The sequence below is a fragment of the Heloderma suspectum genome, chromosome 2 (genome assembly GCF_057233095.1).
Source record: "Heloderma suspectum isolate Gila_16-S chromosome 2, 16-S_ref, whole genome shotgun sequence".
Taxonomy (NCBI): domain Eukaryota; kingdom Metazoa; phylum Chordata; class Lepidosauria; order Squamata; family Helodermatidae; genus Heloderma; species Heloderma suspectum.
The window spans coordinates 265,028,260-265,052,489 of record NC_139459.1 but is presented as its reverse complement, the minus strand read 5'-3'; the positions used below and the strand labels follow the sequence as shown (position 1 = coordinate 265,052,489).

The window sequence follows — 24,230 nt, the reverse complement described above, 5'->3', positions numbered from 1 at the left end:
ATGTTTTTCACAAAACACTTTTTATTGTAACTGGAGAAAGTTGTAGGTGAGATTTAATTTAATTACAGAGAGGAAAGCTATTGCTATAGTCACTGTCTTCTTCATTATCAGCTTCCAATTCCTGTAGGTTTCTCTTCCAGTGCCTCATCAGGCAGAGCCATTTTATTTACATATAATTCACTCTTCATGGGCTATCCATGCCTTGCAAGAAATTTTCACTCCAACGCAATGCTTGATTCTGGTATTTCTAGCTGTTATTAAATCTGTAAAGATTAGCGATGTTGCAAAAAATTGAGTAGGGGTTTGCAAACGTTTGTTGCAAATGCCTGGTTCAGACACCCTGCCAAAAACTTGGGCTTTTGTGAGCACTCCTGTTTGATTTTTCACAAGGCTGGCTGCAGGTTGTGACTACAGGCCAGCTCAACTCTAATCTCACGCGCCAGCCAGACCACACGGTCTCTGCCTCCCCTGCTTTCCACTTCCCCTGCCACCCAATAGAGCCAGACCAACAACTTACCTCCAGTAGCAAGGAAAGCAGCGGCAGTGGGAGCAGCTGCTCCAGATAACCAGTAGAGTGTCCATTTGCATCAGGGATGGGATTAGGACCACATGTCACAACATCCCTGGCAGAAAAGTGACATTACTCATGTCATTATTTTTCCACCAGGGTGAAAATGGACACTTTGCTGGGTATCTGGAGGGCCCACCATGGCCGATATTGCCTCCACTGCAGGCAAATGTCTGGTACCTTGGTGGGGAGGGGAAGGGGGTGGCAGAAGCAGTGGGGGGACCAGAGGCAGGTACTCCATGAGCACCCTTGGGCCTTTTGTGAGTGCTTGAATCAGGCACTTCCAAAAGGCTCAAGCTTCTGCAGGTGCCTGTTTGGGTTGACCTTGGCGTATTCAAGCATCCCTAGCAAAGAATGGACTATGCTGGAATGTGGAGATTGAATAAAGATCTTGTATAAGGAATACAGCTGGCTTTTGGAGCACAAAACCCAAAATTGTGAGTGGATTTGGATGTGTACTATATGTGTTACTATCCCAAGAAGTCATGTGAGGTTTGACCTCCCAGTACTTTCAGCTTTGACTTTGTCCGCTTTTTTTATCCTCCAGATTTATAAGTCTACACACACCTATAAATCTCATTGCACAACTTCATGTATATATGATGAAGTGACCTTTTGCTCCTCATTCCTGATTTCTGCAGGGTTTCTGAAGAAATTGGATCTCATTAAATAGGTGCGGTTCTTATGGAAGGATCTTGCACTTTCCTCTTCCCTGCCATTTGTCCGAGCCCTGCTCCTTCATTATTGGAGCATTCTTTTGATGATGAATTTGTACCAGTGCAATTCATTTTCTAGGCAGATGATTCATTTTGATTGCTAATTAAATGGAATACCCAGTTAATTCCAGAATGAAGTGTTTTCATGATCCTGCTGTGTATAAGTTCCCAAATGGGCACGCTGACTTGTATTCTGCATGTAATCAGCTGGATGTCGTGGTGACATAGCTTGAAGTGAGAACCCTGCCTTGGCATGTGACTGGTGAGTTTCACTGTTCTACACTGGCTGCAACGCTGATCCAGCTCAGGGCGTTCCGATACAGCCAGGAATGGGAGAGCCAGCCATTTTCAAACTCGACTAAATTCTCAGAAAATCACTCAGAAGCTCATTTTGGCCTGCTCTCGTTTTCATTTTCTACCTGTTTTCGGCTCATTCAAACAGGAAAAGTGTGCATTTTAAATGTACATTTTTGTGTGTATTTTTCAAAAGTGCACATTTTTGCCCCACTGACTAAAGCATGAAAATTCACATTTAAAAAAAAAATTCACATATTTGAATGCAATTGCAAATTTGGGAATTTGCAAACATTTCTTTAGAAAAATAAAAAATCAATCGCAAACAGAAACAAAATTCTCATACATCCCTACATACAGCAGTGCCATTGACGCTTTGCATGGGCTCAGCTCCAAGGCAGGTGACTGGTTCATCTTGCTGACCCCTGCTGGATTATAAATACTTCCAGAGCAGTGTACAGATTTTTGCTTGAGCCACAAATTACTTGGTTGGCTTCCCAAGGCCAAGACTCCTTTCCTAAACTGTGTGCCTGCCTCCTACCTATCTCTGCTGCTTCTCCACTTCCAGTGCTGGTCTTGTTCCATCCCCTGTCTCTGCCAGAACCCTGTTCCTTACTTCACCTCTCTCTTGTGGCTGAGCTAGATGTGATATTAGTTGCATGAATGCAATTAATGTGCATATTTCAAAAGACTGTGAACAGAGGCTGTGGGGAAGCCTGAGCAACTAAAACTAAGTGTACGCTCGGTGGCAAGCAAGTGCAATTCAAAGCACACTTAGACTGCAATCCTGCACCCACTTACTAAGAGTAAGCTCTATTGAGCTCAATAGGTCTGCTTTCTGAGTGTCTGCAATGTGTAGGATTGCACTCTAAATACTTTAGAGAAGGGATCGTGGTATTATTTCTAAATAGAAATATAGCATGTAGAGGGAAAGTACCAGTAGCTGTGTTTGTCTGTGGCAGCAAAATTGCTGAAGGAAGTAGGCTGTGTCCAGAACAGCATTTTGTATAATTTTATTTTGTTTTTCACTGTGCCACAATTTATCTTTCCCCATTCGTATGTGCTTGGTTCTCCTGGAATTGCTAGATTCAGGCTTTGGGGGAAGGGGATTGCATTAAAATAACATTGATCTTTCCATATCTGAAGCCAATAGTTTATACACCGAAGCTGTAGGAGGCCTCTGTGAGTTGTCTAAGGACTCATCCAACATGATGTGACGGCAGGGGCCATGCCTGGCCCAGCTCTCTTCCTCCACATGATTAAGATTTCACTGAGTAGTCTTCCCCAACCTGGTTCCCTCCATATGTTTTGGACTGCCCTCCCATCAGTCTGGAGGGCAGCAAATTGGAGAAGGAGGGTAACACCCAAATAGGTGTATGTGTGTGTGTGTGTGTGTGTGTGAGAGAGAGAGAGAGAGAGAGAGAGAGAGAAGGGAAGGGAAGGGAAGGGAAGGGACCAGAGCTCACAGCAGGTATGAGCCCTCAGCCACCTGAGTCAGGAGTTAGACCTTGAGGAATGCACATGGTTTTCTTTGAGCCCCCTTTCTCTGCCTTCCAGGACCGTTTGAGATGCAAGTTGGAATGCAATCCATGCCACTACTGCCAAGCTACCCATTCCTCCAGTGCCCACTGCTGTTCTGATCTGTTCATAGGTGTACCCATGAGGCATGACAGCAAGGCAGGCATAGAGGACAAAGCAACAAGCAGCACAACAGTGAATCAGGCAAGGCAGCCCAGTTTCTGCAGCACTAAGGGTAGTTCCTAGTGAGCTTCTTGCTAGGGATGGACGAACCCCCCCAGTGTCCGGTCGAGGTGTGCGTGTCTGCCACGGGGAAATCTGGGCTGCTGTGGGCCCTCCAGATTTCCCCAGAGCCCTGGCATGTCTGCTGGAGTTTGTGGGGCGGCCCTCCGTCTTTCTAAAAGGCATGATAGGCTAACTGTGGCTGCCATTAGCCTCCTGTGGGAAAATTACAGCAGTAGTTGGCGTATTTTACACCATTTGTGGCCATGAAGCACTTATTTCCACCTAAATTCTGAGGATGCTGAGGTATGGGAGGGAGCGGTCCACTGCGGACTCCGGAGGTCGGCTTCTTGGGAATTTGGCCTCATTTCAGTCCGCAGCGGATTTCTTCAGCATCCCTGCTATGCGCTCCAAAAAAGTTGGATTGAGGCATTGTAAGTTTGTGCCTCCAGTCCACCCCTCCTAAGCTCCACCCCATTCTTTGAAGGCTGAAGAATCTTAAAGGGCCAACCAGTGGAAGGGGAAATGTAGAGCAGTGCAGCTCTGGAACTTTTTTCAGATCAAGAGCAATTGTGTCATCTGCTGGAGCACTAGGATGATTGACAGATACTCCATGATCTGGGAAATGAATGAAGTAATAAGTTTTTCAAATGTTACTATTGTTCGGGACAGATTGGCACAGAGGAAGTCAGACAATGGAAATAATCTAGTAGAAGCTGGATGCTTTTTCCCCTCTGCTTCCTTTTTCATGCCAACAGTTTAAATGTTTGAAAGATTTTTTGAAACTTCTTTGAAAGATTTTTCACATTTTTTAATTAAAAGCTAAATATTGTATTTCAGTTGGCTGAAGATCCTATGTAAAAACTTAGTGTAGTTTCCAAATTAAACCTATGAAGTCAGATGTAAGCACCACTGAGTTCAATGGAGGTTACTCTTGGGTAACTATGTACAGGACTGCAGTCATGCCCTGTAAACTTAATTGTGAGATTTTATTAGTGGTTTGTTTTCTTTGGATGATACAGTTTTTAACCAGAGTGTTAGCTCATCTGAGTATAAATAATAGAAAATCAGTGTCATATATCCATCCATTTATCTCCTGGGGCTGTGATTATGGGTTCTCCGTGGGGAGGTGGCTATGGGTCTTGTCATGATGAGCTCCTGGACTTCAAAATTTACCAGTACACCACTGGGGCCAACCCCCTGGCCTGCAGACAGCACTTCCCCTTTCTGTGGCCTCCTGCCAGGCATACTCTCTGTGCCACTGGGGAATCAAATTTTATTCTAACTCCTGTCTCCCTTGTGGCACAGGCCACTCTTGGATTCCTTCATATCAATCTTCCCCAGTATCCATAGTTAAATTGTTACTTGAGCAATCATCATGAGTGCTTTGATATTCTCCAAAAGTGGTGAGAGCTAAGCATTATAGAAACTCTGTGGTTCAAAATTAAACCATCATTTATTTGTGACGCCTATATACTTCTCAAAATGATATCCCTAATTTTCTTACTGCTAGGGGCAGAGCTCATCTGTGCTTGAGCCAACCTTTCCCCCCGTTTTTGCAATCATAACTTACACAGAAATTGGTTACATTCAATTCCTTTGGATCTTAATAAGAACAAATTTGTGAATGTTATTTTTCTGCACTGGGTTTCCAAAAGAGGGTGGTGGTGGAATTAAGATGGAGGGTACAGGTTTGGAGAATTGCAATTATTATGCCCAGCTTGCAACAATAGTAATCAAGCTGTGGTCCTTTGAGTACACAGGATCTATCACATTTATCATTTTCATTCCCAACACTTCTTTAATAATTCTTTTTCCCTTTAACATTCAGTACCTGAATATGCTTGTGGGCTGCCAGATCATGTTTTTGCCAAAGCTCCTTAGTTCACATTTTTCTCTGTTGTAAAAATGTAAAACTTGTTTAACTCTTCATAGACCAAGCTCTGTAGCCGATGACCTCTGTAACAAGGTTGGTGAAGCTGCCTGCAACCTAATGCAATAAATGGATCCATGAGCAGTGCCAATACTACACATGGGAACCAAGGACAGCTGCTCAACCTCCATTTTTGTAAATGGAAGCTGCCAGGGCTAATGCATACTCAAGGTAATACAAGCCCTGGGATGGAACATCCTTTATACTTGAAGATATGCATTCGAACCAATCCTTTGTGGTAAAAGCACTTGGAAATTCTTGAAAGGTACTTAGAAATTCTGGTAAATGTACTTGGAATGTGGGGGAGCCTGGAAAGTGAACTGATCCATGCCTCCAAATGGTCCATGTTGTGAAGGGAAGGTTGATGAAGAGGACTACGGAACTGCAGTTTTCTGAGAGAATGCCAGTAAAACATATCTAAAGGCATTTGTTGTTTATATTAATAAGCAAGCTATATGATATTATAGGTTATATGCCAGATTTTACTTTTTCTTTTTGATGACAAAGCAGTTTGGTTTTCCTTCTTGTCCCTGTGCTGTTCTCTGTGCTGATCTCCATGCTGTCTTCCTCACTCCCTGACAGCTTCCCCTCATCCTGCTCTGGCCCTTGCTACCTTCCCCTGCCCCATGTCCCCCCCACACTGGGCCCCTCCCCCCCACCTCCACACTGCCTCCATTCATCTGTGCTTTCCAGGCAGAGGTGATGGGGTCTTTCTTTCTTTCTTTCTTTCTTTCTTTCTTTCTTTCTTTCTTTCTTTCGCCCACTACCTGTCAGGAGGGTCATACTCTTTCTCATCATTGCTACCACTTGCTTGCTTGACAGGCAGAGAGCCAGGGAGCAAGTAGGTATCTACTGCGGCTCCTTCTCACTACCACCATTTTCTGGGCCAGAGTGAGAGGCAGGTGAAGAAGCAGGTAGCAATGATGAAGAGGAGGAGCAAGTCCAGGGGGCTCTTGTCTGTGGGCCCCTGCTGGATTGTGGGCCCTTGGCAAGTGCCCAACCATGCCTATCATTGACACCAGCCCTGGTGACAATACATGGAAAATTCCATTGAGAGTGGATAGTCTACCTTTTTTTAAAAAACTGGTATGTTTACATTGGTACTAACCTCAAAGAGGCAACAGTCAAAACTTCTGTAGATCCTCCTTTATTATGGACATGTCTTGTGTCCAGTGATACCATATGTCCTTCTCTCTACAGGACACCTCTCTAATAAAGACAAATGTTACATGTATTTATTTACTGTTTATTTACTTCATTTCTATATGAAATAGCCGAAGTTCTCTGGGTGGTTCACATATTATTTTTGTACTTCTTTCTTTTTCTTTTCTTTTTACTTTTTCAGGTAGCCTAGAGTGCTTCAAAGCAAAGCCCTGGCTTCCATCCACCTGCCATTGATACTTCTGAGGATGCCTGCAGGTCCACGTGGGGCCCAGTGGTATTCATGGGAAATGAAGGTGGCGGCTGGAGGCCTTTGTTTCACTTCAAAGTGGTCCCAGCTGCTGAAAACAGATTCATTGTATATTTTGAATGAATGAATGAATGAATACAGTACAATTGCGGGGGGTGACAGGTGCCTCAGTGGGCAGCTGGGCAAGGGTCTGGAGGTACACTGGTGATTGCAGGCACTGAGTTACTGACCCCAGCTCTAGCCATTGCAGCTAGGGCTGAGCATTTCCCGCATGGCTGTTGACTGTGTAAAGAGACATTCTGGGAATCCTGCATCATGCACATTATAACTTCTCCCTTTTTAAACAGCGTTTTTTAGCCATCTTAGTTTCTAAGAAGAGTCTGAAAATGTTTTGGATATTGTGAAAAATTTTGAAAAGACTTTGGGAGGCCTTCCAGTAACCGGGCATGGAGTTTCAGTAGACAGCACCTGTTTCTATTCCTCCCGTTGGCTACTGTCACACTGTCCACATATACCCAATTTATATTGTTTGAAAACTTGAGCCTTGAATACAGAGTAACTTGTACAAAACAACCAATGCAAATGGACAGGGGATGATCCATTTCTTATTACCCTTCCCCCTGCCATGAATATAGCTGCATGTGTTGGAAGGGATCAGCATAGGGCAGGCTCAACAGAGTCCTCTTCTCCATCCCCCACCACTTCCCCTGACTGGTCTCAGCATGCATGCACAGCCTGCCATTACACACAACTACATAGATATCCATCCATCCATCCATCCATCCATCCAAATCACTTGTGTGAGTATCTTGTAGGCTAGAGGTGTTGAACTGAGGTTTAACACCTCTGTTGTAGGCCCTGGCCCTGGTGAGGACAAGGGTGGCTGTATATGTATATGGGGGATGATCATGGGCCTCTATTGAACATAATCACTCATCTGTGCATGTGGTGCACAAGTGGCTGGGGTAGGGAGGAAAAGGCCAATGTAAGCAGCAGTGGGCACAGGTGAATGTCTATGGGGACTGGATAGTGTTCTGAATTTCCATAACTTCTTATGACTGCAGGGTTTGGGTTTTCCTCAGTACAGAGAGTTTAAAGACTTTGAGCACAGGATAACTACATCCTCATGTCTCTTAGCCATGGAGTGTTGTGGCCCACGTATGCTTGGCAAGTCCAGTCCTGCTGTCATTTTTATTTACTGAGCATGCATTATTGTGCAGTGACTAACAGCAAAATCCGTGAGGCTTGTGCTGGCAAAGCACTCTGAGCTTCAGATTACAAGCTACTGGGCTATCCTGTCAAAACTATATTGCTGCTAAAAGTAAATGTTCATAAGTAGTGGAGATGTAGCCTAACATAAATCATTCCACTTCGTTTGCTCAGGGTTGCCCCATGCTTAATGTAGAAAGCAGACTAAGAGATCAATGCAATGTTACCCCGGGAGACTTGTTTATAATATTTTAGCATTTTCTTTCCCAGACCTAGTGGGGCTGCACAAGTGTAAACATGCATTCAAAAAGATTGAAAACAGTCAGCTTGTAGAATTTTTAATAAAACGAAGAAAATATATGCCCTAAGTTTAAAACTTCCTTTCCGTTCCCCTCCTGACTGAGGACGGTATAAATTATTATTGCTTTAGAGTAGTGGTAACATAGGGTAAGATGTGGCAGAAAGATCCACAGCCTTATGGTGCTCTTTCAGTGCTCCTGTTATATTAAAAGGAAAATGGGTTTGCCATTCTACACAAGTTTATTCTGTGTCTGTTTGGTTCTACAGAAACAAAGATGCTATTGTGCTGATTATTTAAGCAATATTTTTTTAAGGGTGGAGAAAAATGTACTCTTATAAATATAAGGCTATAATCCTGTGCATACTTACTTGGGAGTAAATGCCACTAACTAATGTGGAACTTACTTACAGATAAACATGTACAGGATTGGGTTGAGCATTCAGCTTAATGTCGCCTTAAAGGCTGCAGTCCTATATCCACTCTCTTGCAAGTAAGCCACATGTATTGGATTGTGCTATAAGTGAATTAGGACACTAACCTTCAGGCCTGTCCTTAGTATACTGGCTCAAGGAGGGGAAGGGAGGTACATTATAATCCCATATTGAATGGAGAGTCACAGTTCTATGTGGGGATTTCCCAGGCCTCATGGGAACAGTGGTATGCTGCATCATGCTGTGTCAACTACTTCCCACTCTTCAGCCATTTTGATAGTGTACCATTTCTGGCTATGCAGGTTGGTAAAGGAATACCATAGAGGGAGCCTTTAGGATATATATTTTTACAAATGATGTTTACAGGGCACCTTTTTTTTCTTCACCAAGGGAACCTCAGGAAATCTTTCTCTCACCTTTTGCTTGTTGAACCTCCTTCAGCCCAAGGGATGAATTCAATTTCAGAGATGCTCTTGAGGCCACAGGGGCCATAGGTAGTTGCACCTAAATCTGAGGTTACTGGCAGGGACTGTGAGATGGCGAAGCAAGAAGCTGGAGCCTGAGGTGTAGCAGAAGGCCAGACCAGACAAGAACAGAATACCAGGTTCCTAGTATTTATACTAGGCCTGGGCAATTTGGGGATTTTGTACTGCCTGCAATGTATACTCTTTGCCTCAGTTCTCTTTTGTGCTGAAGCTATCTCCAAGAATTCAGCAAGGCTGGCTTGAGGTCAGCAAAGTTACCTCTGGTGACTTCCTGGAGGCCTACCTGGTGGTAGCAACAATGGGCAGTAATACTGCTACAAGAGGCCCACCATTTTAGTTTCCCAAAGTGTCTCAGAGCAATGCTGTGTTGGGGCATTATGGGCAGTCAAAATGATGGCTCCTTTAGCTGCCTGGCATTTAGATTGGAATGCTAGTTAAAGAGAGCCCAGGGCAGCTATTAGCTGTGGGCCCTGCCAGGGTGTTGAGGTCTTGGTAGCAGTGGGCAAAAGCTGAATGTTGATGCTGGGCTTGGACCTGGGCGTATACCCTTCACAATAGCTGACTAGGCTAAGTCCCAACCTCAGACTATGAGGTTTCCTGTAGGCTCTGGAGTCTGTGATACTCCACTGGGCTTACATTACTGGCTTCTAAACGTATGAGAAACTGGTAGCCCAACCATCACATTGTTCTGTGGAGTGCATGTGTCAGTTCACTTCAGCAGAATTCATCCTAGAATTCATCTAGAAAATTCTTTTGCTCACTATGACAGTGGCCACAAAGGTGTATGCTGTGAGCCCTCCCTTACCACTGGTAAATGTTTGGAAGTGTTTACATGAGTAGCATTATTATGTATTATTTTACATACTCGATCATTGCACTCGAGTCAATTGTTTTTTTTTGGGGGGGGTTGTGCGGGGTATGTGTGTGGAGGGTTTCCCCATCTCCAAATTAAATTCATGTGAAAACACATAGAATTTCTTGCCATGCTGCATGTTTAAAAATGGAGAGGTAAATCTCTGCTTGTGTGGTGAGAAAGAAATGTACATGGGCTTCTACTAATGAGAAGAAAATGAACATTAATTAAAGCTAGGACTACAGGATGGGTCTGAACTCCAGAGCCATTGATAAGCAGCTGTAGAAGCTGTGCAGGCTTACTTCATTATGAGCCTAGAACACGGCGCTGTGATGTGAATGCGAATGAAGAGACAATTAAGGCCCTTGCTGAGTGTTCAGCCAGAGGAGACATTTAATTAGCGGTAGGACCTCAAGCTGTAAAACCTGGAGATTGCTGTCAATTCCAAATACACTGGCAAATTATGCTTTTAAAGAAAGCCAAGTGAATTCAAGAGACATTGGTAGTATTTGAAGGGACTGGGAGAACGATAGTGGTTTCTCTGAGTTCTTGAATGTGATGAATCACAACACTGATACTTTTGAGGGAAAATGGTTATGAAAAAGGAGAAATACATTAAAGTCAAGGGAGGGAATTTGTCCTGGCAGAATATGGGAAGAAACACTTACCTTGGGCTAACACCAATGGGTTAGTTTTCCTTAAGGGAAGTATATTTGCAAGTTTGGATTATTTGACTTGGAGATGGTAATTGGCAAATGCAGATTTTGGGTACAATTTATATTTCACAAATATAACCTGTGTCAAAATTATTAGTCCTGACAGCAAGGTGTGCATGTGGGGGGAGGGGATAGCTGTTCACATGCAATTTCTGTGAGCATGTTACTTATTCCATTCACTTCAATCAGCATTTAGCAAAAGGTGAACCTCTGTGAATCAGGATAATAGGAAACTATGCAATTCCACTCAACAGATAGGTCAGGATCAGCACAGATGACTGAAGTGAATGAAGTAACATATTTAGGGGCTTCTTTACTGCTTTTCTGTTAGGTTGTGTCTGATCTACATTGGACCTCAGTTAGATGGGAAAACTGATGGGAATGACTATACCTGAATCTCAAAACATGTGAAAAATATGAAATAATTTTATCTGAATACAAAAAATAAAATAAAATATGTGAATGCAAAAATAACTACTAATTGTCAATAAGAGTCAGTTAACACTAAATATTTACTGATATTTTGATCCTGCTTTCTTTGAACTACATAGTAAATTAGCAAAAAAAACCACAAAAAAACAAAACTCTGTCATAAAGATAAGTTAACATTGAATACCAGAGGGAGCGATCCTACAGCTGCTAGACAGTGGCTAGATGGCCATAGGATATGCTGTTTTCCGGGAACCGACCTCGGAGCCCATGCTCCAAGATTGGTTCCCGGAAAACTGACGTCCCCCCACATCCATGCTGCCTCCCAAGCCCTTTAAATTTTATTTAAATTTTACTGAAGAGCAATCAGAATTGTGGAAAATGAAATTGGGAGCCAGATTGGCCAGGGAAACCTGCTGTTTAGTATTAGGAACTGGTGCAGAGAGATGGAATTCCTCCTGCAGTTTTTGCACATTTTTGTGTATACGATTTTTGGCCCAAACCAAATCCTTTTAGTGGGAGCAGCCCCCATTATACTTAAGGGGACGACACTCACTTTTATGAATTGGCTCAGATTTACACAGCAGACACACAGACAAACTGTACAGCGAATGATGCTGTTCCTCAGTCCTGGATGTTGATGAAATAGCCAGAAGAAAACAGACTCCCACATCCTGCAGTATTTACAGATATTCCTCGTATTTGCTAGTCCCCTTGCTTTACTTCCACAGCTGGAATTTTAATAACCCAAGGCCTAATGCTGATTTTAGTCTCATGGAGTTATTCCAGAAGCACATCAGTGATTCTGTTGCATCTTTTACTAAACTTTGCCTTTCTAGAGTTGAAAGCAGAATGTGGCCTTTCTGCTTTAGTCATCTAGAAATCATCATGAGGAAATTGCTGTAAAATTATAGTGGGCTATTGTGATATTTAATCTAGGCATAAGTACCGATGTAGCAAAAGAAAAAAGATTAATCACAGGCAAGGCATTCCTGCAGCTGCCGACACCTTCTCTGCTGTGCACTGTGCTTGCGCACACCTGTTTCACCTTTTTTGTTGTATTAAAAAATCTGGTTGCACCATGAGATGGTTTTTTTCTGCATCAAAGATATTCATGTGAAACAGCTCTGAGAGCTGCACTGCCTAGTAGTGCAGTGTTTAAGGTATGGCAGTGTTTAAGGGTCCTGGCTGATGGACAGTGAGGCACACAGATTGTGAGTCATATGGGTCTCAGTGGGCCTGGGTACAGAAATAGGAACATAAAGCAGCACGGTCTTCTGGCAAGCTCAGCATGAGCCAGCACTGTGATGTGGCTGCTAAAAAAGCAAATGCAATTTTAGGCTGCATTAACAGAAGTGCAGTGTCCAGTTCATGAGAAGTAATAAGCCCTGTTCAGCCATTATGCCTGAACAGGAAACACCCACCTGTGTAGGGGGCCTAGGGCTGTTCATGCTGGCTCTGCCCCCAATGTCCCAATTCTCTCTGTTCCTGACCTTCCCACACTGAAGAGGACATTTATGCTCATTCACCTGAATGCAAATAGAAGCTTCCATGGAACTGGGAGCCCTGCCTCTGCACAATTAGGAACCCTATACACAGATTGTTGTTTGGAAAACCTGTACAGAGGTTGTTGTTACTTCTTTACACAGCACATAGTTAAACTATGGAATTCACTTCCATAACAGGTTGTGATGGCCACCAATTTGGATAGTTTTAAAAGGGGACTGGATTGATTCATGGGGGATAAGGCTATCAATGGCTCCTAGTCCTAATGGCTATATGCTACCTCCCATATCAGAGGCAGTGTCCCTATGTACACTAGTTGCTGGGGAAGATAGGCAGAAGGGTGCTTTTGCACTCATGTTCTGCTTGTGAGTTTCCTGTGGGTAGCTTGTTGGCCACTGTGTGAACAGAATGCTGGACTAGATGGACCTTTGGTCTGATCCAGCACGGCTCTCCTTATGTTCTTATGTTTCTTGTTCAGGCATAACGTCTGAACAGCGCTATAGTTCCACTCTGTTCTGCACTGTTCGAGCCACATCTGTGTCTTGTTCTGGGTACCACATTTTAAGAAGGACATTGATAAACTGGAGCCTGTCTAGAGGACAGTAACCAGGATGGTGAGGGATCTGGAAACCCAGTTCCTATGAGGAAACTTTGAAGGAGTTGGGTGTGTTAAGTCTGGAAAAGATTAAGGGAAGACACGATAGCAGTCTTCAAATCTCTGAAGGTCTGTCGTGCAGAAGTTGGAGCAGATGTGTTCTCTGATGCTCCAGATGGCAGGACTAGAACCAATGGGTGGAAATTGCAGGGAAGCAGATTTTAGCTAAGCATTTGGAGAAACTTCCCAGGGCAATGAACTCTTTGACACTGGAACATCTTCTTTATTGGAGGTATTTAAGCAGAGGTATTCTATGATTCTATGGCATTTAGCCTTTTAAAAAACATTGCATTCAGCAGTTTGGCATATATAGCCAATAAAAACGTGAAAAGAAAATCAGTGCTTCTTATTTGTATTGTTCAAGCGCTCAAGTCTCAAGTCTCTCTGCAAGTTGCTGACATGATGTCATTGACAACCCTCCGCTCATGCATGTGAGTGAATGCCAGGCGTGAGACTTGGGTTCCTTTGGTGCAATTGAAAAAAACAAGCAGCCATGCTTGAAGGTTGATTTTTGTGCTACCACTGCAATAAGATGAAAGATTTGGAGAAAGATGAAGAAGGATTTGTGGAAATATCGTGCTTATTAAACAGTAGAGCAGAGATCACATGAAGTGGGTTTGTGGGTTCGATCTGTTCATTGCTGTCACAGACCCCTGTGATTGCCCCTATACTTTCTTAACATCCACTCTCCCAATGGCCTCCATTGCTGCTCGTGACTGCTAATTTAATTTTTTGTACACATGACTATGAATGTGTTAAAAACTTAAAATGCTGGGGATCAGTGAGGTACATTAGGAGGAGATACAAGGCAGCAGGCAGAAGTATGAACCAAGGATGGGAGACCCAGTGTGTTGCAAACCTCTGAGCTTCTACAGTGAAATCAGGGCACCTGCCCCAGTTCATAGTTCCACTGATTATAAAAGAAAATAATTCTTAAGTAGCACACACGGGATTTTTAAAAACATGACATATGTTGGGATTAGTCTAGAGTTTGTTCATCTTGTGTACATGTATTCATACCCTCTTCAGAACAGCATATGATTCCCCACTCGCTAATCCCAGTAACTGTTTGCTTCATTCCACCTCAGCACAATTTATTTTTCAAGAGAGTGGCATATGCCCCGGGAATACATTATGGTCCGTTTGTCAAAACTGTATTTTTGGGTTGCTGTTCAAGTGTAGGTTGCCAACCTTTCTGCTTTTGTTTATACACCTGGAGGGCTAAAGTTATTTTATATATTCTTAGTTACATTGCTGTTTTAAACCCCATAGCAGCATCATGCTCTGCCTTTAAATCCAGCACTAATATACCAGGAAAGATCCTCTATAGATTCCAAGCATGCAAATGGAAAGGAAGATGGATGATAGATTCAGCTCATGCTCATGTCACAGTGAACATCACTTGGTAGGATAGGATTGACTGCTGGACAACCAGTGGTGGAGTTGAGCATGTCATCAGACATCTATGACTTAATAATCAGTACAGTGAGATAGCATGAGGGACTTATGGGCCTAAAAAAGCTCACTGAAAGAAACGGTCAGAATAGGCACAGTTGTTTCATATTAGGTATCCAATCCTGCCCAGATTAATCATGCAAAAGTCCCATTGAAGCCAATGGAATGTAACCATGTGTCACTGTTGGTGGAGTGAAGTCAGTGAGTCTACTAATAGCAAAAAATCTTTGTAATATTTTTCAGTCTTCAGTCACTTTGAGCATCCCTTTGCTCCAGGAGGCTGCTGGGTCCTTGACAGTCTTGGCACAGGTGTTTGAAAAGGACAGGGGAAAAGACCATAAAGAGCTTGGGAAAGAAGTAGGCAGAGACCTTAATCTGGCCTCAGGGCTGGCAGTTAAATTCTTGCACTAGTTGGCTTGCCACCAACTCTCAGGGCAAGCTCTCCTCATGAGCTCTCATCATTGGCACCTCTTTTCCATACTTCCCAGCTTTGAATAGCCGATCCTCCTAGCCTGGCACCAGTCTTGTGAGGTCCGCCACCTTCTCAGTAGGCAGAATTAACCAGCAGCTAAAACAGCTGTTGGTATCCCACTCACGTACCAAACGCCCCATTCCACCCTGACAGTGCTCCCCACCAAATTTTTGCCACATGGGTTTCTTCCTCAGTCTTCATACAGTCAGGGCCAGAAATATCGGAACAAGGATAACTGTTTTGGCAGTTGGCCTCTGTACACCACCAGACTGAAGTTGAAAGGAAACACACTCAGATGGGAGTGAAGCCAGGACTTTCAGCTGTAATTCAAGGGGTGTGACAAAAGTGGGGCACTAACCAGGAAGGACAGCCAGTGGCATACACACACACCCCATCATTGGTGGCTCATAAGTAATGGAACAAATGGCTGACAAGCAGCTGCATGGCCAGGTGTGGCCTGTTTCCTGGGTACCCCATGACCAATCAAGCAGATAAAAGGCCTGGAGGTGGTTCTGAGTGTTACATTGCATTTGGTAGCTGTTCACTGGAACTCCCAACTTGAGGTCCAAGGAGGTGTCCATGCGAGTGAAGGAGGCCATCATTAGGCTGAAGAAACAATATAGACCCATCAGAGAGATAGCAAAAACACTGGGAGTGGCCAACACAACAGTTTGGAACATCCTGAAAAAGAAGGAATTAACTGGCAAGCTCAGCAACAGAAAAAGGCCTGGAAGACCATGGAAGACAACTAAAGTGGATGACCGCAGAATTCTGCTCATGGTGAAGAGGAACCCTTTCACAACATCTAGCCAGGTCAAGAACGCTCTTGAGGAGTTAGGCATGTCATTGTCAACATCTACAGTCAAGAGATGGCTTTATGAATGTAAATACAGAGGCTTCACAACAAGGTACAAGCCACTGGTAATGCTCAAGAACAGACAGGCCAGATTAGCCTTTGCCAGCAAACACCTACAAAAGCTTGCCTAGTTCTGGAATAAGATTCTTGGGACTGATGAAACCAAGATTAACTTGTACCAGAATGATGGGAAGAGAAAAGTATGGAGAAGGAAAGGAACAGCTCATGATCCAAAGCATACCACATCATCTGTCAAACGTGGTGGCGGCAGTGTTATGGCATGGGCATGGATGGCTGCCAATGGAACCGGGTCACTGGTGTTTATTGATGACCTGACTACTAATAAAAGCAGCAGGATGAATTCTGAAGTGTAGAGGGCTATACTTTCTGTTCAGATTCAGCTGAATGCTGCCAAAGTGATAGGTCGCTGCTTCAAATTGCAGCTGGATAATGACCCAAAACATACAGCAAAAGCTACCCAAGAGTTTTTCCAGGCAAAGAAGTGGGATGTTCTTCAATGGCCAAGTCAGTCACTTGATCTCAACCCAATAGGGCATGCTTTTCACTTACTGAAGACAAGACTGAAGGCAGAAAGACCCATGAACAAGCAGCAGCTGAAGGCAGCTGCAGTAAAGGCCTGGCAAAGCATCTCGAGGGAGGAAACTCAGCATCTGGTCATGTCCATGGGTTCCAGACTTCAGGCAGTCATTCACTGCAAAGGATTTTCATTCAGGTATTAAAGGCGATCCTTAAGTTTGAAATGATGTTGGTTTGTTCCATTACTTATGAGCCACCAATGATGGGGGTGTGTGTATGCCACTGGCTGTACTTCCTGAATGGTTAGTGCCCCACTTTTGTCAAACCCCTTGACTTACAGCTGAAAGTCCTGACTTCGCTCCCATCTGGGTGTGTTTCCTTTCAACTTCAATGTGGTGGTGTACAGAGGCCAACTGCCAAAACAGTTATCCTTGTTCCAATATTTCTGGCCCTGACTGTATATGTATTGTAACTTACAATGTACTTAAGGCTTCCATTAAAATGAATTGGGTGTGAAAGTGTGTAATTATAGATCATGTTTTCAGTTTGCACCAGCAGATGGTTTACCTAGGGGGAAACAGTCTACTGTGTCATCATAAAGTGCTTCCAGAAGAAGTACTCAGGGGAGGCATTTGTGGTATGGTGAGGAACCATTCTGAATTGTTTGCCACGTTCCTGAGATTTACATGTGGAGGTCTGTGCTTTCTTTTGTCTGCACATGGGCTTTTTTTCTTTTTCTTTCCATAGTTGGGCACTCATGCAGTTTTGCAAACTTGTCTTCCATCCAGTGTGGAAATATGAAACAAAATTACATTTAAGGTCGATGGTTCCTTACCCTAATACTAAAAAAAAAATAGTAATCAAATTCTGCCTTATCAGTTTAGTGCTTATTAATCATTATGGCTAGTTTTGCTCACTTGTCCTGTGTCAAATGTGGAATCTATCTAAATTAGATTAAGACGTTACATGACAGGATTTTCGAATTCAATTACCCTGGTGCCTATAACGCACTATAGCAGAACTAAACTAGCTGCACTGAATTTTGCTAGTAAGCCTTTTTCTGGCTAAAAGAGGGTTTGGGGAGGGGACTGAAATGTTCACCCCAGAACACTGCAGCTATTTGAGAGCCAGTGTGGCGTAGTGGCTAGGGTGTTGGACTGGGAGCCCAGAGATCTGGGTTCTAGTCCCCACTCAGCCATGGAAGCTCACTGGGTGACTTTGGGCCAGTCACAGACTCTCAGCCCAACCTACCTCACAGGGTTGTTGTTGTTGTGAGGATAAAAGGGAGAGGAGGAGGATCACGTAAGCCACCTTGGGTTCCTTGCAAGAGGAAAAAAGGCGGGATATAAATGCAATAAATAAATAAATAAATAAATTCCCTGTACTTCCTTCTGCACCAGTAAAAAAAATGTGCTTGCTTGCTTGCTTGCTATATGATCCCAGGCAATCAGGGATCACTCAGGAGGTGATCCTTGTCCCACAGCTGCCACAGGCAAAATACATTACTTGAGTGGCCTTGAGTTTGCCTCTCCCACAACTCACCTCCATGCACATGCGCACAGGGCTGGCCCTACCATTACACAGAGTAAGGAGCCAGATCCTAGGTGTCCTGAAAGTTAGTTTTTGGTTATTTAGTTAGTCATTATTAATTAAATAATAATGTATGTATTTTTACTGCCGGGGAAGGGGAGAGATGCTTGTGGGATTTTCTGCCTCAGTTACCAAAATAACTTGGCTGGTCTTGAGTACTATAATATCTTGACTTGGAGAGGAGGAGACATTTGCTGCTCTGCCTCAGATAGCAAAATGTATTGGACTGGCCTTGTCTGCAGCGTGTAAGAAAGCAAGTAACCCACTGAGTGGGATGGGATAATGTCAACTACCATCTCTGTAGCCTTGGGCAACCTGGCCTTGTTTGTCTGGATCAAAGCGTATACACTAGATATGCTTTGAAACTTATATTATAAAGCCATATCTTCCTCTCCTACTCCTTTTCCCCAAAGCATATCCTGAGCATTAGGGTACTTCTGCATGTCACTGATACCACAACATTGTGCCCCTGCAGTGGCTGGAATCCTCTCGCTCACTGTATTAAGGTTACTCACTGACTAACCTGGTCATGGAGGCATTTATCAGAGGCACTGCCAGGTTTGAAGGGACCTTGGGCAAGGAGCTTTCTGTGGGGATCCTCCCCATGGCAGCTCTCCCTGCTGCCCTGCCAGCTCTGGTTGTTGTTGTTTTTACCTCTCAGTGGCAGCATCATCGTCCTCCTCCTTGCAAAGGAAAGCAGCGTGCTACCAGCTTGTGAAGGCTGCAGCTGCACACCATTTTAAAGAATTTCCCCATCTAAGTAGTAGTGTTTTTCTCCCTCTCTCTAATATTATGAGAGAGGGAGAAAACCATCTCACATCATGAAGACGGAGAAACATCTTTCTCCACATCATGTATATATTTATACAAGCGTATAATAATGCCATCGTTGCTGCAAGGAGAGGAATCCCTTCAGTATTGCAAGGCAGGTGGGATCCGGCGCTCTTGCTGCTGCTGCCTTGCTGGAGCTGTACCTCCACCTGGGGGACTTCTATCCTGCCTCCTTGCAGACCCAGGTCCAGCCAAGCACCACCCCACTCCCAGCTGCAACACCTGTGGGAGCTGGGGCATAAAACCCAGGCCCGGTGGGGGCGGGACCGCTGCCTGCGGGTGTCGCCGCCAAAGGGGGCGACACCAAAGGGGGTCACCCCTTTGCAGCAGCCACTTGGGGGAACATGAGGGCGACGGCCTGTCCCCCTACTTGAAAGGAGGGAAGGGGACTGTTTGCCTCAGTGTGGCCTGCTGGACTGCCTGCATTAAATATATGTTTTCCAATGAAGGCGGGAGGTGTTGGCAGCCAGGGAACGGCCATTACAGTTCTACAGGGCAGAGGGAGATACGGAGCGGGGAGACAGTCACAGTCTAAAGGCAGAGTGTGTAACAAATAGGGTGCTGACTGTCCCTAAACTGTTCCCCAGTTCAAATAACCTGGATGGCCCTGTCAACAGACCCCCTGGGTGGAAACTGCTGCTGCTGAATGCCAGGTCAGTGAATGGTAAAAAACTGCTATCCAGGACTTGATCCTGGATGAGCTCACTGACCTGACTTGTATCACAGAGACCTGGCTGGATGAAGCTGGGGAGGGTTAATCTCTCTCAGCTCTGCCCTCCAGGGTTCTATGTTCAGCAGCACGCAAGACCTGGGGGGCGAGGAGGTGGAGTGGCAGTGGTCTATCGGGATTCAATTCCCCTGACCAGGTGCCCTATCCCACAGTCTGCTGGGTTCGAGTGTGTGTATTTGAAGGTGGGTGCCTGGGACAGAAAATGGATTCTGTTGGTGTACCGCCCACCCTGCTGCCCAACAGTCTCCCTTCCTGAGCTAGCCGGGGTAGTCTCGGGGTTGGTGTTGGAGACCCCTTGGCTTGTTGTGCTGGGGGATTTCAACATCCATGCTGAGGCTGCCCTGTCAGGAGTGGCTCAGGACTTCATGTCTGCCATGACAACCATGGGTCTGTCCCAGAAGATATCTGGCCCCACCCATGCTGCTGGGCACACTCTGGACCTCGTTTTCTGTGCTGGATGGGGTGATAAGTGATCTGAGAGTGGAGGAACTTTCTATAGTTCCGTTGTCATGGACAGATCACTACCTGGTGGGGTTTAGACTTGCTCAGAACCTCTGCAGGGGTGGAGGCTGATTAAGATGGTCCGCCCCAGGAGGCTGATGGATCCGAATGGTTTCCTGATGTCTCTTGGGGATTTTCCTGTTGCCTCGGCAGGTGATTCTGTCAAAGCCCTGGCCGATCTCTGGAATGGAGAAATGACCAGGCCATGGATACAATCGCTCCTGAGCATCCACTCTCATGAAATGGAGCTGCACCAGCAGCCTGGTTTTCTAGGGAGCTGGCACTGGCAGTAATGAAACGAGTGAGAAGATGACTGGAGCGACGTTAGCAGAAAACTTGGAGTGAATCCGATCAAACACGGGCTAGAGCCTATTTGGAGGCCTACTGTGTGGCAATATGGGCAGCAAAGAAAATATTTTTTTCTGCCACTATTGCGTCTGCAAAGAGCCGTCCAGCGGAGCTGTTTCGAGTGGTTAGGGGTCTTTTACATGCTAGCCCGCAAGAGGATAATTTAAACCCCTTGACAGCCCGCTGTGAACAATTTGCTCAGCACTTTGCAGACAAAATCACTCGGATCCGCTCTGACTTGGATGCTGTAGTTGCTACAGACCCAGTGGATGTAACTTTGGCCCCTGCTTGTCCAGTGTTGTTGGACACTTTTCAATTTGTACATCCTGAGAATGTGGACAGGATCCTTGGAGAGGTGAGAGCCACCAAATGTGTTCTAGATCCTTGCCCTTCCTGGCTCATAAAAACAGCCAGAGGTGGACTGGCCGAGTGGGTAAGGGGAGTGGTTAATGCCTCCCTTAGGCAAGGCAGAATTCCAGCCTGCTTGAAGGAGGCAGTGGTGAGACCTTTGTTAAAAAAGCCCTCCCTGAACCCCACTATATTGGATAATTATCGGCCAGTCTCCAATATTCCATTTCTGGGCAAGATATTGGAGCGCGTGGTGGCCTCCCAACTCCGGAGATTCCTGGATGAGACAGATTATCTAGATCCATTTCAATCTGGCTTCAGACCCGGTTATGGGACAGAAACAGCTTTGGTCGCCTTGGTGGATGACCTACGCTGGGAACTAGACAGAGGGAGTGTGTCCCTGTTGGTTCTGCTGGACCTCTCAGAGGCTTTCGATACCATCAACCATGGTATCCTTCTGGGCCGCCTCGCTGGGATGGGACTTGGAGGCACTGTTTTACAGTGGCTCCATTCTTTCTTGGAGAGGCGGACCCAGAAGGTGGTGCTGCGGGACTCCTGTTCGACCCCCTGGCCATTGGCCTGTGGCTCAGGGTTCTGTTTTGTCCCCCATGCTATTTAACATATACATGAAACCACTGGGGGAGGTTGTCCAGAGTTTTGGGGTTCAATGTCACCAGTACGCTAATGACACCCAACTCTACTTTTTCTTTCCATCTAATTCCAAGGAAGCTGTTGGGGTGCTGAACCGGTGTCTGTTGGCAGTAATGGACTGGATGAGGGCAAACAAATTGAAGCTTAATCCAGACAAGACAGAGGTGCTCCTGGTCAGTCGAAAGGTAGATCAGGGAATAGGGATCCAGCTTGTGCTGGATGGGGTTACACTCCCCCTGAAGACACAGGTTTGCAGCTTGGGTGTACTTCTGGATTCAGCCCTGAGCCTGGATGCCCAGGTTTCAGCAGTGGCCAGGAGTACATTTGCACAGTTAAAACTAGTGTGCCAGCTGTGCCCGTTCCTTGAGATGTCTGACTTGGCCACAGTGACACATGCCTTAGTTACATCCCATTTGGATTACTGTAACGCGCTCTACGTGGAGCTGCCTCAGAAGAGTGTTTGGAAACCAGCTGGTTCTAAGAGCTGCTGCCAGATTGCTGACTGGAGCTGGTTACAGGGAGCATACAACTCCCCTGTTAAAACAGCTTCACTGGCTCCCAGTCTGTTTCTGGGCACAATTCAAAGTGCTGATTATGTCCTATAAAGCTCTAAATGGCTCGGGTCCAGGTTATCTGAAAGACCGTATTCTCTCTTATGAGCCTAGTCGTGCCCTGAGATCTTCAGGGGAAGCCCTTCTCACCATCCCGCCATCATCACAGGCACGTCTGGTGGGAACGTGGGAGAGGGTCTTCTCGGTGGCTGCCCCAAGGCTCTGGAACTCCCTTCCCAGGGAGGCGAGAGTGGCACCCTCCTTGATATGTTTTCGTAGGCATGCAAAAATTTCTTTGTTCCAGCAGGCCTTTGGGGATAACTAGTCTGGACCTGGGAAAATGTGACGTATAGATACCATTTTTGTTGTTCTGGTGATCTTTTAATGTTTTAATATCTTTACAATTTTAATATTGATGATTTAATTATATTTTTAACTTTTGTACAGTTGTATTTATATTTCTGTTTATAGGTTTTAATTGTACCAGTTTTAATGCTGTAAGGCCGCCTTGAGTCCCAGTATTGGGAAAAAGATGGGAAAATAATAATAATAATAATAATAATAATAATAATAATAATAATATACTGTCCCCCCTTCTTCGCCTTATTTTTTCTAAGTTAAGAAGGCCCAGTTGGGACAGATGGATCTTTTACTGCAGGGGTGGGCAGGCCTCAATCTTGTGGGAACCAGTTTGCGTTTTACTAGAAGTCCAAGGTACACAATAGTGGCGCAGGGAATGGGAACAGGAATTAAGGAACAGGATGCCTCTGAGCACATGTTCAGGCCAGAAATGGTTCATAGTACAAGAACAAAGCTCACACAAATCCACTTCTGGTTCCCCCACCCTCCACTTTTTTCAGCAGCCTAATTTAGGACCTCCCCCCACCCTCCTGCGAAGGCCTTTTTGTTGGTGCTATTCTTAAACACTTGGTAGTCAGAAAACCCTGGCTGATCTACTGCAAATCACCCACAGATCTGCCAGTAGGTCCTGATCTGCCTTCTGCCTACTACTGTTTTATTGGTCTATCTGTACTGAAACAGGAATATTGAAGCTTTCCAGTCATCCAGAATTCAGTCTCAGGCGCAGTAGTAAGTTTCCACCTGGTTGCATTCTCTGTAGTTTAAAGGTTTGTGTGCTGCTGCTAGATAAACAGAGGCCATTCTAATGAAACGTACTGCTATAGCCTTTTGTACATCATTACTGCCAACTCTGTCATTATAGGGCTGTTCTGATCACGACTCTCCCATATAGCTTAATCCCAACTTCTGTTAATTAGATTCCAGAAGCAATCCCTTTAGGCTCATGCTTTACTGTTGTCCTTCCCTGTCAAGGCAAGACACTGAAGTTGTATTTTCTTGCTCTAATAACAAATTCACCTTGCTTACTCTCTGCCTCCTAACTGCTCTCTGGAGAGTGCTGAAGTGTGCTTAAGCATATTGCAAAGGTTTACTCAAAACGTCTGCAGCACGGGCAGTAATTTGAAATGTTCAATCTTTGCCCTGTCACTTTTAGGCTGGCATGATTCACACAGACAAGGACGAGTTTTTCATTGAACCTCTGCAGAAGGGGAAGCAGGAGGAGGAGGAAGGTAGGATGCACCTGGTGTATCGCAGGGCAGCTGCCAAGAAAACACTTCCCAGTGAGCGCCCAGATATCCAGCACAGAGGTAAGCCTGAGATGCTAATCACATGTGATGTTTAAAGCCCAGCTAAAAGCATGTGTCTAATAGTCAGTATAACTATTAAGGTACCGCTGCTTTTGTGTCCTTGATGAGAGAAATGCCTTCTATTTCCTTACCTTTTACTGCCTGGATGAAGTGGAGGAACTGAAAAAAAAATGGTTCTCAGTTAGTATTGCAGCAACCAGTATCTTCCTGAACAGATGTCTGGTTCCTCCATTGTTAAAATAGGTAGCATGGGCCAATTATGAAAAGGTTCAACAATGGAAACCTTTAAAAATTGGGAAAGGTGGGGTGGGGGAATGCAGATCCACTCTAGATAAGCTGACATACTGGAGGAGAAGGGACTTGAGGCTTTTGCCTATTTGCACATTGATGTATATCACTCAATGGCAGTAGCCTTATTCAGACATTCAGGCTGAACATGAAAGGGC

At 44.9% G+C, this 24,230-nt stretch overlaps 1 protein-coding gene across 2 annotated transcripts in view; it reads left to right on the top strand.

Moving 5' to 3' along the window:
* ADAMTS2 (ADAM metallopeptidase with thrombospondin type 1 motif 2) overlaps positions 1–24,230 on the top strand; it is a 377,073-nt gene that overhangs the window by 137,031 nt on the left and 215,812 nt on the right. For both annotated transcript variants that reach the window (XM_084839080.1, XM_084839081.1), the window contains exon 3: positions 23,631–23,784. In XM_084839080.1, the coding sequence (XP_084695206.1) occupies positions 23,631–23,784 (154 nt within the window). The remainder of the gene's footprint in view (positions 1–23,630; positions 23,785–24,230) is intronic.